Source organism: Lepus europaeus, chromosome 11, assembly GCF_033115175.1.
Source record: "Lepus europaeus isolate LE1 chromosome 11, mLepTim1.pri, whole genome shotgun sequence".
NCBI classification, from domain to species: domain Eukaryota; kingdom Metazoa; phylum Chordata; class Mammalia; order Lagomorpha; family Leporidae; genus Lepus; species Lepus europaeus.
The window spans coordinates 42,745,197-42,764,101 of NC_084837.1; the positions used below are offsets into that span (position 1 = coordinate 42,745,197).

An 18,905-nucleotide genomic window follows, 5' to 3' on the forward strand; every position below is an offset into this window, starting at 1 on the left:
CCCAACACACCAGAGATATCTACCAGAGCTGAGGTGATACAGACAGGAATTCAAAAAGACTGAGAATGCTCAAATTCAGGGGAAGGAGCACTGTATCAAATAGATGGAGAGATATACAGAGAAATATCCTCAGATATATGCAGAAAAGTCTTGGTTGAAAAATGCACATATACGAAAGGAAACCTCTCGAGATCTGCAGTTGAAAATAGTTAATGTCTTGCACCAAAATAACTCTTAATATACACACAGCAGTAGGGCCGGTGCCGTGGCTCAACAGGCTAATCCTCCGCCTTGCGGCACCGGCACACCGGGTTCTAGTCCCGGTCGGGGCACCGGATTCTGTCCCGGTTGCCCCTCTTCCAGGCCAGCTCTCTGCTGTGGCCCAGGAGTGCAGTGGAGGATGGCCCAAGTGCTTAGGCCCTGCACCATGCTCGACTGACTGTAACTCCTCCCCTGCTCTAACATCCCCCTCTGGGTTGGGCCAGTCTCTGCGATCTCCCATCCGGCCCAGTTCCTCATTTAGCCTCCCAGTGGCTGTGGAGATGTCCTGCTGCTGGCTTGGCCCGTAGAAGACTGACCTTTTATCAATTTACTGAAGTCTGGGACAAGGGACACCTTGCCCGAATTCCAGTAGATCCCGGGCTGCCAGGGAGACCATGGGATCTGGCCAATCCCGAGGGTGGAACTCAAAATGCCCCCTGGCCTGCCTCCTAAAAATTCAGACAAACTGGGACTGGCCCAGGACCTATGGCGTAAATGCCTAGTTTTCTACTCAACCTAGGCATGGCCAAATTATGCACTGGACAACAGATACAACTTCTGCTGCAGGGAGAGAAAATGGTCAGAGGTCCCATATGTCCAGGCTTTCTGGGACCTCCGCTCCCATCCTACTCTCTTCTCCCCTACTCTTTTCTCTGCTTCACGACCCAGGTCTTGCTGGCTAAGATCAGGCCCCCACCTCCTAAGGACGCCTCTTCTGTGCTACTGCTAAACTCTCTACCCTCTACCTTTTCAGACCCTCCTGAATTCCTGGGGACCCTGCAGATAGCCAGGAACCTCCCACCCACATACGCGCATTCTGCCACCCCTCTGCCATGTTCTGTTCCACCCCTTGAAACCGGTCCTTCATCTAACCTCACTTTCACCATAACCTGCGATGAACCCCTTTCCCCATTACCTATGACCGGCACCCAGGTGATATCGCATCGCCCGTAAGCGCGTGCAAGTGGTCACATGACCAGAAGCCCCGAACCCTCCTCCCACTTTGAGAAGTGGCTGGGGCTGAGGGTATTGTGCATGTCCATGTTCCGTTCGTGCTACAAGACCTTGCACAGATTGAGGAAAGACTAGGGTCCTTTTCAGAAAATTGAACTAGGTTCATAAAACAGTTTAGATACCTTTCTCAAACATACGACCTCACCTGGAAAGACACTGATATTATCCATTCCTCCTCTCTCACTTCTGAGGAACAGGTACAGTTCCGACAGGCTGCCCGAGATGAGGCTGACAAAGCCCGATGAACTGATCCCACTCTCCCACCAGGAGCCCAGGCGGTACCAGAGGTGGAGCCAGGATGGGGCTACCAGGAAGAACAGGTGGGAAGAAAAAACGTGGCCAATATGATAATATACTTATTGACCAGCATGTACACTGTCTCCCACAAGCTGGTCAATTTTGATAGACTTTGAGAGGTCACCCAGGACCTGGGAGAAAACCTGGCTCTTTTTTTAAACAGGCTCACCAAGGCCCTAAGTTCACCAAACTGGATCCTCATTCCCCCACAGGGGTGGAGATTCTGGCCTCTCATTTCATTTCCCAGGCCACCCCCAATATCAGAAAAAAACTAGAAAGGGTGGAGGATGGTCCAGAGACCCCCATTAGAGATCTTGTAAAGATAGCTTTCTAGGTCTATAATACTCCGGAAGAGGCAGCTGAGAGGCACAACAGGCCAGGATGCAGAAAAAGGTTACCCTCCAGACTCAGGCCCTGGTGGCAGCCATCAAACCCCCAATGGCCAGTCTCTCCCACGAAGGTCAACCCTTGGGTATGGGATTTGTCAACACCATTGGTGGCGAATCACCACCAGCCAGCCCTATTAAACTCCGGGAGGGCATTCCGTACCCTAACCGACCTCAATTCCCCATCTCTGAAACTCACAGATGTGGCCTTAAACCCATCATTGACAGGCTCCTCCAACAAAATCTAATACCCACTAACTCCCCTTATAACATGCCCATACTCCCAGTACGAAAACCGTTGGGCGAGTATAGACTAGTCCAAGACCTCTGCCTGGACAATGCCGCAGTTATCCCTATCAACCTGGTGGTGCCTAATCCCTATACACTGCTATCGCATGTTCCCCCCAAAACCTCCCACTTTACGGTACTAGATGAGAGAACATCACCACAATTCCGATGTTCCTTCGCTGGATTAGCAGCAATCCAGGTAACTGCCCGCTGTGGTGGAGTTTACAGACATGACTGCTTTGGCAAATCCCCCGGATCAAAGGTCTGTATGACACTGACCACTCACTGGGGCTATAGTGTCGGGGGAGGGCACCAGGACTTTATAATCAACGACAGGAGGTTGCTAGGGTTAAGGAGGTCTCAAGGACCTGGGAGAAAACTTGTCACTAATAACCACTCAGTGTCGACCCTTGCCACCTCTCCCACAGAGACCCAGCCCGCCTCGCCTCCCATGGCCTGACTAGCTTTCATGTATCTCTTCTGTCTACCAGCTCCTCAACTCTTCTGATAACTCTCTGGCTGATGGTTGCTGGATTTGTTCCACCCTATTGCCTTCCTTCACAACTATCGAAGTCCTGACAAATTCTACTCCTGGACCTACCAATGAGACAACTTTTCCCTTACTTACTAATCTCCCTCACCCAAAAAACCTACACCAGTGCTTCAATCTAACCTCATCATTATCTACTGACCCACTATCCCCCAACCCTTTTTTTTCAACTCCACTCTCTATAATTCCATGACCCCTATAAAACCGGGAGACTGCTTAACCAGAGGTCACTTCCTCCAGTGCGGAAGCTCCCTAATCCGCTGTCTACCGCCTAATGCAACTGATATCTGTATTCCTGTAATTGTCCTCCCAGAGGTATCCGTGGCACCTCAAAACCAGTCTCTCCTGATATCGGTGCTGCAAAACGCCTGTGCTAAAAGGGAGATAATTATCCTTCCCTTTCTAGCAGCAGTAGGTGTTCTAACGGGAGTGGGGATAGGAGTAGCTAGCCTGGCATATGGTACTACCCAGATACAGCAACTGGCAAACACCTTAAATACGGAGCTACAAAATGTTGCAGCCTCCATTATAAAACTGCAAGACCAGATTGACTCCCTGGCTGATGCAGCCCTTCAAAGCAGAAGGGCATTAGACCTCTTACTAGCAGAAAAAGGGGGAACATGCATATTTCTGGGGGAACAGTGCTGCTTTTTTACTAACAAATCTGGAGTGCTCAGACACATGGCACAACAACTTAAGGAACGCATTGCCAAACGACAACAGGAGTACCAGGGACAACAAGGATGGGATCTATTTTCCTTTTTTCTCCCTTGGGTATTCCCAACCCTGGGACCCATAATAACTGTAGGGATAATTGTAATGATCGCTCCTTGTCCTCTCAGACTCAGAAAAGATCGAATCTAGGAAGACTCCAGAGTAGTGGTCAACCAGATGCTTCTTCATCCATACCTGCCTGTCCCTGCGGACTGTCAAGATACCTCCAGCGGGCTCCTGTAGACGACGTCCCCAATCAGCAGGAAGTAGCCTGAGAGACTCATCGTCGCCCCTTTTCCTATCAGCAAAAGGTCAGGATGGTAGCTTTGGGATCCACAAGAAGAGAAGGCCCACACTTCCGGGGATGGAGAGTCCCGACTCACACTTCCAGGAACCAAAAGTCCTTGTCAAGGTCCCCGCGGGTGCCTAAATGTCAACCTTTGAGGATGAGACCTGCCTCAACCTTTAACCCTCACGCCCTATATCTATAAAAGAAGCCCTCCCAACCTCTGACACGCGACTTCCCTGGCCTCCGCTTTGTTGGGACTGTGCAAGAATCTCGCCTGGGAGTGGAATTCCAATAAAAGCTTGTGAATTAACTGATTCATCTGACTGGGAAGATTTGTCATGCACTGGACACCTTGCACCTTTACCTGGAATAACCAAGAAAAAGAACCTAAGACCCAAATTAAAAAAATAAAACATATATGAAACAGGAAAGATTACAATTTAGATAACACAGAATACAATGGATCATTAGGGCCTATTGAACTTAGGAGAAAAGAAAATCTCAGTAAGTGGAGCTGAGAAAACTGGACATCCACATGCAAATTAAGAAAAGCAGACCTTTTACCATATACAAAACCAACCCATAATGGGTCAAAGATTTAAATATAAGACATGAAACTACTAGAAAAAAAATGAAACACTTCAGGACATTGGTATGAATAAAGAATTTTTTGGATATGACAACCAAAGAACACACAACAAAAACAAAAATTGACAAATGGGATTACACCTACGAAAGAACTTCTGTACAACAAAGGAAACCTATCAACCAAGTAAAGACACAACCTACAGATTTGGAGGAAATATTTGTAACTGTTCATCCAACAAGAGATTTTCAGAATATTTATTTATAAGGAACTCAAACAACAGCAAAAAGAAAAAAAAATCCAATTAAAAATGGGCACATGATGTTAATAATTCTTACAAAATATACAAATGGTCAAATGTGCCGGCGCCGCGGCTCACTAGGCTAATCCTCCGCCTTGCGGCGCCAGCACACCGGGTTCTAGTCCTGGTCAGGGCACCAATCCTGTCCCGGTTGCCCCTCTTCCAGGCCAGCTCTCTGCTGTGGCCAGGGAGTGCAGTGGAGGATGGCCCAAGTCCTTGGGCCCTGCACCCCATGGGAGACCAGGAGAAGCACCTGGCTCCTGCCATCGGAACAGCGCGGTGCGCCGGCCGCAGCGCGCTACCGCGGCGGCCATTGGAGGGTGAACCAACGGCAAAAGGAAGACCTTTCTCTCTATCTCTCTCTCTCACTGTCCACTCTGCCTGTCAAAAATTAAAAAAAAACAAAAAACAAAAAACAAAACAAAAAAAAAACAAATGGTCAAATGTATGAAAAATGCTTAAGGTCATTATCATCAGGGAAATAAAAATGAACTACAGTGAAGTATCATCTCACTCCTGTTAGAACAGCTATTATCAAAAAGACAAAAAATGATAAATGCTAATGAGATACACTGAAAGGGTACCTCACATACCACTGGTGGGAATATAAATTAACACAGCCATTTTGGAAAACAGAATGGAAGTTTCTTGAAAACTTAGAAATAGAACCACCAAATAATCCAGCAATCCTACTACTGAGTATATAACCAAAGGAACCAAAATCACTATGCTAAAGAGACATCTATACTCTTATGCTTATTGCAGCACTATTCACCCCAACCAAAATACAGACTCAGTCTAGGTGTCCATTAACAGACAAATGAAAAGAAAATGTGCTGTCTGTCTATACATACACATAAAAAAATACCTTTTCTATAAAAAGGAATGAAATTGTGTCATTTGTACCAACTTGGGTGGAACTGAAGGACATCATGTTAAACAAGTCAGGGAGGGAAAAACAAGTTAACTCTATGTTTTCATTTTTTAAAGTTCATCTCAAAGTATAAAACAGAACAGTGGTTATGAGGACTTAAGAAGGATGTGATGTATTGAGGGACAGATGGATAGGATGGGTAATGGGCATAGGGATACAACTGGATAGGAAGAATGACATAACGTTCTACAGTACAGCAGACAAACTAGTGGGTGACATTAATTATTTCACAATACCCAGTAGAGAGATTTTGAATATTCTGAAGAAATTATGTCTCAAGTGACAGAAATACTAATTGCTATAATAATTACACATTATATACACATGTATATAATGTGTAATTATTATATATTAAATATATGTATATATTTATATATTATATGTATATACATAGGTGTATATACACATGTATATAATATACGTATTATACACATGTCACACCTAACATATAATTAACGTATAATTACTCTGGATCCAAAAAAAAATGTTTTGGGAGGGGGGCAGAGAGGGAAGTAATATACTACAATGACAACAACAAACAGAATGGGCTTATCTTTTTTTCTATTCTTGTGGTCTTATGGTACTCACTGTATTTCTACATAAGCACTTAAATATATATTAATTATCTATATTGGCCTGAACTAATGGAGCTGAGTTAAGAATTGGACTAGAGGGGCTGGCATTACAGCACACAGATTAGGCAGCTGCTTCTGACAGAGGCATCCCATATTTGAGTGCAAATTTGCGTTTCTACCATTCTGTTTCTGATCCAGTTTCCTGCTAATACACCTGAGAAGGCAGCAAAAGATGGCCCAAGTACCTGGGCTCCTGCCACCAATATGGGAGAACTGGATGGCATTATGGGCTTCTGGTTTTGGTATTAACCAGACTCGGCTCTTGCAGTTATTTGGGGAGTGAACCAGTGGATGGACAATCTTTCTTTCAGTGTCTCCCTGTCATTCTGCCTTTCAAATAAATAATTAAAAAAAAAAAAAAGTTGGGCTAGAGTTGCATCATTATCTTATACTTGGAACTCATGCATTTTCTTCAGATACTACAAAAATATTTAAGAAATGAAAACTTTAAATCATAATAAATGTACAGAATGCTGATCCATCTTTATTTTAGTATTTTTCAATCACTATTTTATTATTTTTCAATAAGGAAAAGTATTTTCCCATTGTTCCATTTTATCCATAAAGTCATTACACAAGTATTACTTTGAGGCCAGTACTGTGGTGTAGCAGGTAAAGCCACTGCCTGCAGTGCCAGCATCCCATATAGGAGCCGGTTCGAATCCTGGCTGCTCCACTTCTGATCTAGCTCTCTGCTAAGGCCTGGGAAAGCTGTAGAAGATGGCTCAAGTCCTCGGGCTCCTGCACCCATGCGGGAGACCCAGAAGAAGCTCCTGGCTCCTGGCTGTGGATTGGCGCAGCTCCAGCAGTTGCGGCCATTTGGGGAATGAACCAGAGGGGATGGAAGACCTCTCTCTTCTCTCTCTCCTCTCTCTCCCCTCCTCCTTTCTCCTCCCTCTCCAGTCCCTTTTCCCCTCTCCCTCTCCCCCTTTCCCCTCCCTCTCTGCCTCTCTCTCCGCTTCTCTGTAACTCCGACTTTCAAATAAATAAATAAATCTTTTTAAAAAAGAGAATTCTTGGGACCAGTGTTGTGGCACAGTGGGTTAAGCCACCACAACACAGATATCCAGTAGGGGCAATGAACAGTTTGTGTAACTGCTCCAGTTCCAATCCAGCTCCCTAATGCACCTGGAAAAGCAGCAGAGGATGACCCAAATCCTTGGGCCCCCTGCACCCACATGGGAGACCCAGATGAAGCTCCTGGCTCCTGCCTTCAGCCTGGCCCAGACCCAGCTGTTGCAGGCATTTGGGGAGTAAACCAGCAGATGTAAGACCTCTCTTCCTCTCTGTCTCTCCCTCTTTCTGTAATTGTACCTTTCAAAAAATAAATAAATCTTTGTAAGTGACAAAGAATTATTAAATCCAAAGCAGGGAGGTAATATTAAAATAATTTTTGAATTTCTACTATGGTAAAGTCAGAAATAAGAACATTGAAAAAAAACTCACCTAATACATATTTTTCAAGTATTTGTTGAAGAAAAAAAATGTTTAAAGGCATATCCAAATGCAGCTCTATAAATTATCACACATGACCCAAAGCGGGAAGATAAATGCCAATTTCAACTGCAATACATATGTATAAGGTATTTATTGATTTTCTAACCCCAAATATTCAGTCAGCATTCTTCACTAAATAGACAACAAGTACAGAACTTGGTTGATAAACCAGACTAAATGGTAAAATATACATATACGTAAAAATAAGCAGGAAATTTCAGATATGACATGAGTATCATAGTTTTCTTTTCCCCAAACAATGCTTAAATATCAGAAGAGCCTGTTAAGAACAAAAAAGTCTGTAACTAACTAAACCTCTATTTTCAAACCTCTAATATTTGTACTTGTGTCCATTTTGAATATACTCAAATACAACAAAATTTAGCATTTTATAGTAGACAAAGTACAAACAGGCTTTTGGTCTTAAAATGGTGAGGTTATGTATACATTCTTTAGAAATATACCTCAAACCATACAAATCATGTCAAGCTATAATTGGTGAATAGTAACATCACAAATATGAAGGTTCTTCATAAAGTTCACGGAAAACACACATTATGAAAAAACTACATGGACTCACAAATTTTTTATAGCAAAACGAACATTTCTTAATTCCATTTTCCATAAACTTTTTGAAGTACCCTCACAGAACAAGATACTTTTCACATGTATAACTAGTGCTGCAAGTTTTATTTAAAAAAGTATAAAATAAATACTACAAATAAATAGTACTGTATTTTAAAATACTGAAAACTTTAAAATCATTGATTCAAATAACTAATCTCTTCATTAAAGATAATGTAATAATCAAGTTATTTCAAACTCTAGAATAAGTTTAACATTTTAGCATTCAACTTAGCCATTGATAAGGTTCAAGAGAAGTCCAACAAAACTATTATTCATCGCTAGTCAACAATAAAACGTCTTTCAAGTATCAGCTATTTGCCTTAAGAATTGATACTCAAGATAATCAATCCTTAAATGGCAACATTAGTTACAACCCTTTCAAAATTTAGCTTTAACAAATTACAAACATTTGACAAACTGTTGGCCTAGCAAAAGTGAAACTTTAAACAAAATCTCTGTGTCAATACTCTATCCTACCTGTATCTTCAATAAATTCCACACACTTTTCAACAAATAGTGGTATGGGCTTCTCAGCTGTAACCAGATCCTGGAGGGGCATCCCAAAGTAATTACTTTCCCAATTTCTACGTGTTGGTGGATTGAAGTTCTTAGTTTTCTTTTTCTGCTATAAGAAAACACATTCAAGTTAAAACTGTTAAAATAATTTCTTTCAGAAGATGAGTATTAAGCAGTGTAAATACACACTATGGATCAAAAGAAATATTTGAAAGACATAGCCAACCTCATGTCCACCAATATATGGGACTCATTAAATTCTGCTAGAAGCAGCAACAGCAATGGTAAGTAATGACCTATTCAGTTTAAGTGTGGTCTGTTATTTTTATTTGTTCTTTGGGGCAGATTCAAATGAAGATTTTGTATATACCTATTTTTGTAAGAACACAATAGAGGTTTAATTATTGAAATAACAATGAAGCTAAGTAACTCCATGAACTTTTAGCCCCATCATTTCCTCCTTAGTTTTTTAATTTCTTCCTATCAATAGAATCTATTTCTTTAAATTCTATCTGGCATTAGAGAGAAAAAGGTTTTTAACCACAAAGTTGGCATCTTAAAGACCTAACAAAGTACTGTCTGGAATCAAACTGCTAAAGAGATTCTGATTCCATCTTTGTGAAGTAAGATGTATCAAGTTATCTCCATCAATTATTTTACTGTGCATACTTAGCCGAGAATCTCTGAAGTATAGGAAGATAAGTTTTCAGAAATTCAAAGAAGATGTCAGAGCACTTTTACTGACAGACCTGTTTCCTAGTTTGCTCCACCAACAGAAAAACACAAAAGTTATAAGAAAATCTAGCTAGCTAGTCCTAACTGTTGCAATCAACTCTTAAGAAATGCTTTTTTTGTACTGGCCTTTTAAAAGCAATCAATCAAAACTTTCAGATAACTGAAAAGGAAAAAGCAAAGTCTAAACTTCATTGGGGCAACCTACATACTTAATTAAAATTGGAGGATTGAGACACGGAAGTACAATAGGTTCTCTGGCTTAAGCTCAAAAATCTCTCCCAACGTTCACAAAGTTTTAAGGGCAAGTTATTTAATTCTGCAGTTACACTAAGATTCTGTGCTAGTAATCTAAGATAATGAAAACATAAGTAGATTATAGCAAGAAACTGCTGGCCAACTTTAAAGAGATACTTTAAATATTAGCAAAGAGCTGCTCTCAGTCCAGTTATAATCTTGTATATGAGTGTGAAAGAAGTTGTGATTTGCTACTTTTTTTTTTTAACTAATTAATGACACTACTACAAAAAATTCTATGCAGAAAAATAGTTTTGGATTATAGACACCTATGTTAGGTTGTATGATGAACAATGATATATACAATTCCTTTTTTCTGTGATTTTAAGATTTATTTATTTGAAAGGTAGAGTTACAGAGAGAGAGAGACAGAGAGACAGAGGGAAAGAAATCTTCCTTCTGCTGGCTCACTTGCCATATGGCACACAGGTGGAAACCAGGAACCAGGAGCTTCATCTGGATCTCCCATATGAGTGGCAGGGGCCCAAGCACTTGGACCATCTTTCAATGCTTTTCCAGGCACATCATCAGGGAGCTGAATCTGAAATGGAGCTGCTGGGACTCAAACCGCCACTCATACAGAGATGTCAGCATAGCAGATGGTGGCCCAATCTACCTCACTACAATGCCAGCCCCAGCAATACCTCTTAACCATCACAAAGAGTTCTTTCAAAACAAATTACTTTTGAAAAACTCTTCACATAGTTCTAAGACACATTTCTTGGCTAAATGTTGCTGATTTATAGCTACAAACTCAAACCAACTCAAGATGATATATATGATTTAAAATCTATTTCATGAACCATCTAAAACTAATTCATTACAACTGTTATAATACAATGCTACTAAGGCTCTCTGAAATGCAAGAGAAAAAAATAGTAGAGCCCACGTCAAGGCACAGTAGGTTAAGACACCTGCATTGCTGGCATGCTATATCAGAGCACCAGTTATTACTCTGTCTCTGATCCAACTCCCTGATACTAATGTACCTGTGAAAGCAGTGGAAAATGGCCCAAATACTTGGGCCCCTGCCACCCATGTGGAAGACCTGGCTAGAATTTCTTTCTGATTCCTGGCTTCAGCCTAGTCCAGCCCCAGCCATTGCAGCCATTTCCGGAGTGAACTAGTGGAGGGATGATCTTTCTGTCTCTGTCACTATACCTTTCAAATAAATCTTAAACAAAAAAATTAGTACAGTGTTTTGTTGCTCAAATCTATAGTTTTTAATGAACCTTTAATCAGAAATGGCACCTTCAATTACATAATTATGCCAGTGGAAAACATGATCTGTTGAACGATAATCCAATTGTTGATTCATTATTACATTCATTCATATCTTAATTCCTGCTGCAATGCAAATGCCCACAGCCTTTTTGTAGCCACCTAAGCAAATTTCATGTGTACCCACAGTAAAATATTCCATTCAAAAATAATGTAAACAATTTGTTATTACACATCCAACAGAAATAAAAACTTCTCACTTGTGTAAGCAAACAAGACCAGTAGAATTAATATAAATAGCTAGTTCCAGAAATTGCCTTGCCTTCCTCAATAATATCAGCAACATCCTCAAATAAACCTTGTAATCAATAACGTTTAAAAAATTTTTTTCAGCTGCTTCACTGGTAACCAACACACTGAAGAAAAGTTCATAGAAGGGGAACAGCGCTGTGGCACAGTGGGTTAATCCTCCACCTGCAGCACAAGCATCCCATATGAGTGTTAGTTCTAGTCCCAGCTGTTGGTCTTCTGATTTAGCTCTCTGCTATGGCCTAGGAAAGCAGTAGAAGGCCCAAGTTTTTGGGCCCCTGCAGCTGCGTGGAAGACCCAGAAGCTCTTAGATCCTGGCTTCAGATCAGTGAAACAGCAGATGGAAGACCTTTCTGAGACGTCTCCCCCTCTCACTGTAAATCAGTCTATCAAATAATAAAATCTTAAAAAAAAAAAAAGTTCACAAAGAAGTTGACTAGGCTTTCAAAGGACCAATCCAGTAAACACAATACGGATCTCTGTTCTTAGACATGATTTCTGACTCCTTTTTTCTTTTCCTTGCTTTTTATTTGAAAGGCAAAATGCCTGCAACAGCCAGGGCTGGGCCAGGTTGAAGACATGAGCCTAGAACTCAATACAGGTCTCCCTGTGGTTAGCAGAGACCCAAGCACTTGAGCCATCATCTGCTGCTTCCCAGGGTGTACAAACTGGATGAAGTGGAGGAGCTAGAACTCAAATCAGGCACTCAGATGTCTCAAGCAGCATCCTAACTGCTGCACCAAAGGCCATCCCCTTAGATGTGATTCTTAAAGGATCAAAGAAGAAACAAAAAGACAATAGGAGTTTAAAAATAAAGAAACTTAAGTGGGGGATGGACCCATCATTGAAAGGAAAATCTCTTTAGAAGCAACAAGTAAAGCATTCATTATGATTGAAAAAGAGCAGAATAAAACAGAAAGAAGTTCAGCTTTCTTCTGAACTTTACAGGCTACTGTAAAACATCCTGACATCTTCACTTAAAAGCCTATGAGAGGTTTTTCTTAACATGTTCATGCTTTCTTTAAAATGTACCTTATCTACAGCCTTCTCCATTTCAGTTGCTATTAAGTCCATTCCCTCAGTTGATCGTTAATTTTTTTTTTTTTTTTTTTGACAGGCAGAGTTAGACAGTGAGAGAGAGAGACAGAAAGGTCTTCCTTCCATTGGTTCACCCCCCAAGTGGCTGCTACGGCCAGCACACTGCACCGATCGGAAGCCAAGAACCAGGTGCTTCCTCCTGGTCTCCCACTTGGGTGCAGGGCACAAGCACGTGGGCCATCCTTCACTGCCTTCCCGGGCCACAGCAGAGAGCTGGACTAGAAGAGGAGCAACTGGGACAGAATCTGGCGCCCCAACTGGGACTAGAACCCGGGGTGCCAGTGCCGCAGGAAGAGGATTACCCAAATGAGCCACGGCGCTGGCCTGCTAAAAATCTTAAGAATCATTCTTCTTCTTCTTTTTTTTTTTGACAGGCAGAGTGGACAGTGAAAGAGAGAGAGAGACAGAGAGAAAGGTCTTCCTTTTTGCCATTGGTTTACCCTCCAATGGGTGCTGTGGCCAGCGCATCGCGCTGATCCAAAGCCAGCAGCCAGGTGTTTCTCCTGGTCTCCCATGCAGATGCAGGGCCCAAGCACTTGGGCCATCCTCCACTGTACTCCTGGGCCACAGCAGAGAGATGGACTGGAAGACAAGCAACCAGAATCCGGTGCCCCGACAGGGACTAGAACCCGGTGTGCCGGCGCCACAGGCGGAGGATTAGCCTATTGAATCATTCTTGATGTCTCTTCCTTTTATCTCACACTCTAATTGTTAGGCAGATATATAGCTATGGAATCAAACTATTTCTTACCATCTTCACTGTTAATTCTTTGGTCCATAAAGTTTATCACTTCATACATCTAGATACTGCATTAAAGGACTAATTAACACTTCCTGCTTTCCACCACCCACTCTGCACAACATTTTCAAGAGTCAGATTGATGCTGGCTCCCCCAACAGTGGTCTGCAATACCATACACGAACTGCATGCCTTAGACTCAATGCAGTTTGTTTAATGGCTTTGCAGGCCATATTATGGCCTCATTTTCCTTTATTTCCATCATTTACCCCTTTTCTCCAGCCACATGGCTTCCTTGCCATTTGAACTTATCAAAAATACTCTAGCCTTAAGACTTTTAAAGGTGTTTCCTTTACCTTCTCAATGAGGCTCATACTGCTGTCTTCTTCAGCTCCTCCCCAGTATTCCCATTCCTGCTTACTCTGCTTTTTCTTCTACAACACTACACATTCACTTACTATCTTTTTATTTTTTATGAAGGTGGGCCTCCCCCTGCTACAATTTAAGCTCTACACACAGGCAGGGATTTTTATGTGTTTTGTTCATCAACATATGCCAAAGATTTGGACCAATGTCTGTAAAAGAAATTAGTACAAGTGGTCCAGAAAGGCATTTGAGGTCATTTCTAAAATGAACTAAATTTGTAGACTGATTCACCTTGTACTAGAAAAAACAAACAACAAATAGAAGTGAATCAGAAAGTTTGAGACTTATCATGCTGAATTCACTAAGCTTAGAAAAATCTTAAAAGCATCCAATCAGAAAAAAACAAACAAACAAAAACAACCAACAATGGAGGAAAATACCAGGCTATCCTCAGAGTTCTCAGGAAAACTAGAAGTTAAGGATGATAAGCTAAAATAGGGGCTTAATTCTTAAAAATAAACATCAGAGGCACATAAATTGACAGTTCCGTTATTTTTGTCTTTTTACTAATGAGGGAAGATAAAAAATTATTAAATAATAAAGCAAACACACTTATAAAATACAAATGATACAAGATCAGCTATAAAAAAACTTCTCAGACTTGATACAAAACTAAACACAACTACTATTAACACTTAAACAAAAACTTTTAAGTGATGAAAGTAAAAGATGGGCAAAAGTAATGATTTTTTTTTTATTTTTAAAAGACTTATCTTCAAGGCAAAAAATTTTAACTATATACAAAGAAACTCACTTGACAACTATCCAGAATTCAGGCAACCAAGCAGTAGCAACAAATGATAGCAGAAGTGAATATAAACATCTATGGAAACAGAGTAACAAAGTTTAACTGACCTCCCTTAGTCCTTGTTAGCTTAAATATGTCAAAATAACAAAAACTTGAATTAGGATTTTAATAGACTCATAAATAATAATATAAAGTTTCAGTATAAATATTATTTCTGTAAAAAAATCAATTGTAAATATAATAATTAAGCAAAAATTAAAGAGCAAATACTGAACTATTGATAATGATCTTCTGGGTTTGGAGTGGGAGTTTGGATGAAAAGAGAAAATATGGGGTCGAATTTTCAAGGTATGTCACACATTTCCGTTTTGAAAGGATAAATATCATTTGTGCAACCAAAAAAAAGATTTTAAAAACTGTACCTATCACATATAAATCCTCATCTTTCCTTTTCCCAAAAAGAGATCAGAAATCACTATTTAAAAAACCAAACCAGGAGCTGGCACTGTGGTGTAGTGGGCTAAGCCTCCTCCTATGCTGCCAGCATCCAACACGGCGCTGGTTCTAGGCCTGGCTGCTTCTATTCCGATACAGCTCTCTGCTATGGCCTGGGAAAGCAGTAAAAGATGGCCCAAATGCTTGGGCCCCTGCAACCACATGGGAGACCCGGAAGAAGTTCCTAGCCCCTGGCTTCAGATCAGCCCAGCTCCAGCTGTTTTGGTCATTTAAGGAGCAAACCAATAGATGGAAGACCTTCTCTCTGTCTCTCCCTCTGTTTGTAACTCTACCTTTCAAATAAATAAAACTTTAAAATATCATGAAAAAACAAAGTAGACTTTTTTATTTTTCATCTATTTGAAAGGCAGTGTGACAATAGCAGATAGTTTTTCCATCTGGTGGTTCCCTCCCCACAAATGTCCGTAACAGCTGGGGCTGGGCCAGGCTGAAACTAAGAGCCAAGTACTCCATCCAGTTCTTTCAAGTGGGTAGCAGGGGCCTAAGTATTGAGCCATAATCTACTGCTTCCCACAGCCATTAGCAGGAAGGTAGATATGAAGCAGAGGTGGCACTAAATCCTAGGCACTCCAATTTGAAATGCAATCATTCCAAGATGTGACTTAACCTGCTGTGCTACAACATTTACCCCAGAAATAGTATTTCCCTCCAGTGGCCTCCATTTTGAGTTTTCTATGATCTCTTGTCCCACTCAAGAGATTCTCAACTTATCCCAGCATATTCTGCTACCAAAGAAATCCATATAACTACAAGCATAATCTACCCTTCACCCTTTCCTTTTGTTCTCAAGTTACTGCCTCCACCCCAAATCACCTAAACAATAATTACTTTTTCTTCTCTCCTACATCTCTATTATTTGCCCCCTGTAGAATCAATTTGTTCCTTCCCTACAGTCTATATGATATAAATTCTCTAATCTCTCTCATCTTTAAAAACAAACACAAGGGGTCAGTGTTGTGTTGTGGTGGATAAAGCCACCGCCAGCAACACCAGCATCCCATATGGGTACTAGTTCATGTTCCAGCTGCTCCATTTCCAATCCAGTTCCCTACTAATGGTCTGGAAAAGCAGCAGACGATGGCCCAAGTACCTGGGCTCCTGCAACCCATGTTGGAGATGCAGAAGAAGCCCCTGGCTTCAAACTGGCCCAGCACTGGCAGTTGCAGCCATCTGGGAGTGAACAGCAGATGGATGATCTTTTTTTTTTTAAAGATTTATTTTTTTAAAAAAGATTTATTCATTTATTTGAAAGTCAGAGTTACAAAGAGAGAGAAGGAGAGGCAGAAAGAGAGGTGTCTTCCATTTGCTGGTTCACTTCCCAACTGTCCGCAACGGCCAGAGCTGCGCCAATCTGAAGCCAGGAGCCAGGAGCCAGGAGCTTCCTCTGGGTCTCCCACACAGGTGCAGGGGCCCAAGGATTTGGGCCATCTTCTACTGCTTTCCCAGGCCACAGCAAAGAGCTGGATCGGAAATGGAGCAGCCAGGACTCAAACTGGTGTCCATATGAGATATCAGCACTGCAGGCGGCAGCTTCATCCACTATGCCAACAGATACAGAGAGAGGCAGACACAGAGAGAGAGAGATCTTCCATCAGCTAGTTCACTGCGCAAATGGCTGCAACAGCAGGAGCTGAACTGATCGGAAGCCAGGAGCCAGGAGCTTACTCCAGGTCTCCCATGCCAGTGCAGGAGCCCCAAGGACTTCGGCCATCTTCCACTGCTTTCCCAGGCCACAGCAGAGAGCTGGATCAGAAGAGGAGCAGCTGGGACTTGAACTGGCGCCTATATGGGATGCTGGCACTGCAGGCTGGGGCTTTAACCCACTGCGCCACAGCGCTGGCCCTGGCTGTTCCTCCTCCAATCCAGCTCTCTGCTGTGGGCCTGGGAAAGCAGAAGAAGAGGGCCCAAGTCCTTGGGCCCCTGCACCCACGTGGGAGACCTGGAAGAAGCTCCTGGCTCCTGGCTTCGGATTGGTTCAACTCTGGCCATTGAGGCCATTTTGGGAGTGAACCAGTGGATGCAATACCTCTTTCTCTCCCTCTCACTGTAATTCTACCTCTCAAATAAATAAAATCTTAAATAAATCCTTAAAATCAAACACACACAAAAAAATCCATAATCCTACCACTGTCTTCTATTTACTGCCCTCATTTATTACTCCATTTCACAACTTTTTTTAAGATTTACTTATTTGAAAGACAGAGAGTTGGGAGAAAGAGAGAGAGGGAGGGAGAGAGGGAAAGAGAATGACTATCTTCCATCCACTGGTTCACTCCCCAAATGGCCATAATCACCAGGGCTGCCAGGATGAAACCTAAGAGCTAGGAACTCCCATCTGGATCTCCCATGTATGTAGCAAGCGTCCAAACACTTGGGCCATTTTCTGGGGCTTCTGCAGGTGCATTAGTAGAAAGCTGGACTGGAAGTGGAGTAGCCAGGACTCTTAACTGGTGCACACATGGGATGCCGGTGCTGTAGGCAGCAGTTTAACGCTCCAACACTGGCTCATACAGAAAAAAACTTTTAAAGTTTATTTATTTATTTATTTAAAAGGCAGAGAGACAGACACCTCCAATCCACTAGTTCACTCACCAAATGTCTGCAACAGCCAAGGGCCAAGAATTCAATCCAAGTTTCCCATGTGAGTGGCAGAGACCCAGCCACCAGAGCCATCCCGTTGCTTCCCAGGATAGGCATTAGTAGGAAGCTGGAATTGGGAATGGAGACAGGACTCAAACCCATGCATTCCAATATGGGATGTGGGTGTCCCAAGCAGCATCATAACCACTATGTCAAATGCTTGTCCAAGAGAAACTTGAATATGTCATCCATGCCACTAAACTGCTTGTCAAGATCAAAAGCACTAACAAATAAAAAAGAAACTTTACTTTTCATCCTTCTTGAGCTCTCAGCATCATTATTCTTTAATTTCTTTCTTTGGGCTCTCATGTCACTAGTCAGGAGTCTCTTTTCTCACCTTGGTTCCTTTTCAATCTCATACTAACTCTTACTCTTTTGCTCCAACTCAGTTCTCAGCTCACCTTTTGTCTCTAGCTGTACTCTGTCCTTATGTCTATTTATCTGATCCTACAGCTTTAAATTCTTATATATTCTGATAACTCTTGCTCTGAGTACAAGATTTAAACACCTCATATTTAGACTATTTAACATTTCCACTAGAATATTCACATAGATATTTTAAATACAAAAAGTATAAAGCAGATACCTTGATTCCTTCTGGCCTGCAATCTTTTACACTCAGTCTTTACCCTCTCAATAAATCCATCCAGTTGTTCAAATCACAAATCTATAGGTATTAATCTTGATGTTCCCTTTCTGCTTACTTTCCACAGTGAATGTATCAAAAGCTCTATTGATAGAATTTTGTCACATCCCCCCACCATTTTTATTTATTTATTTTGTACCTATAGGTATAGCATAATACTCAGCACATGGTGAATACTCAGTAAACACTGATGGAAGCAACCAAAAGTAAAAACAGCATCCAGAGGAAGCTTTCATCATATAAGATTTCTGTCAATAAATATACAAAGTTGGGGGCTGAGTGGGTTACCCTGCTGCTTGCACTGGAGTACCAGTTCAAGTCCTAGCTGCTCTGCTTCCAATCCAGCTTCCTGTTAGTGTTCCCAGGAAAGAAGTGGAGGATGGCCCAAAGTACCTGGGCCCCTGCCACTCATGTGGAAAACCTAGATGGGAGTTTCGGGCTCCTGGCTTCGGCCTGCCTCGCCCCTGATCATTGTGACCACGTAGACAGTGAACCAGCAGATAGAAATTCTCCGCCCCTTCTTCGTCATTCTGTCTTAAATAAACCTTTAAAATACTGAATATATAAAGAACTACTGGTTTATTTACTAGTATATGAAAACAATTTCATTCACCTAATTCTTCATTCCATTGAGAGTC

At 41.8% G+C, this 18,905-nt stretch overlaps 1 protein-coding gene across 3 annotated transcripts in view; it reads right to left on the minus strand.

Annotated features, from left to right (window-relative positions):
- The window catches only part of ARHGAP5 (Rho GTPase activating protein 5), an 88,637-nt gene that overhangs the window by 34,548 nt on the left and 35,184 nt on the right, over window positions 1-18,905 (minus strand). For 2 of the 3 annotated variants that reach the window (XM_062205297.1, XM_062205296.1), the window contains exon 3: window positions 8,857-9,004. In XM_062205297.1, coding sequence (XP_062061281.1) covers window positions 8,857-9,004 — 148 coding nt within the window. The remainder of the gene's footprint in view (window positions 1-8,856; window positions 9,005-18,905) is intronic. The other variant, XM_062205298.1, reaches the window with a different exon arrangement.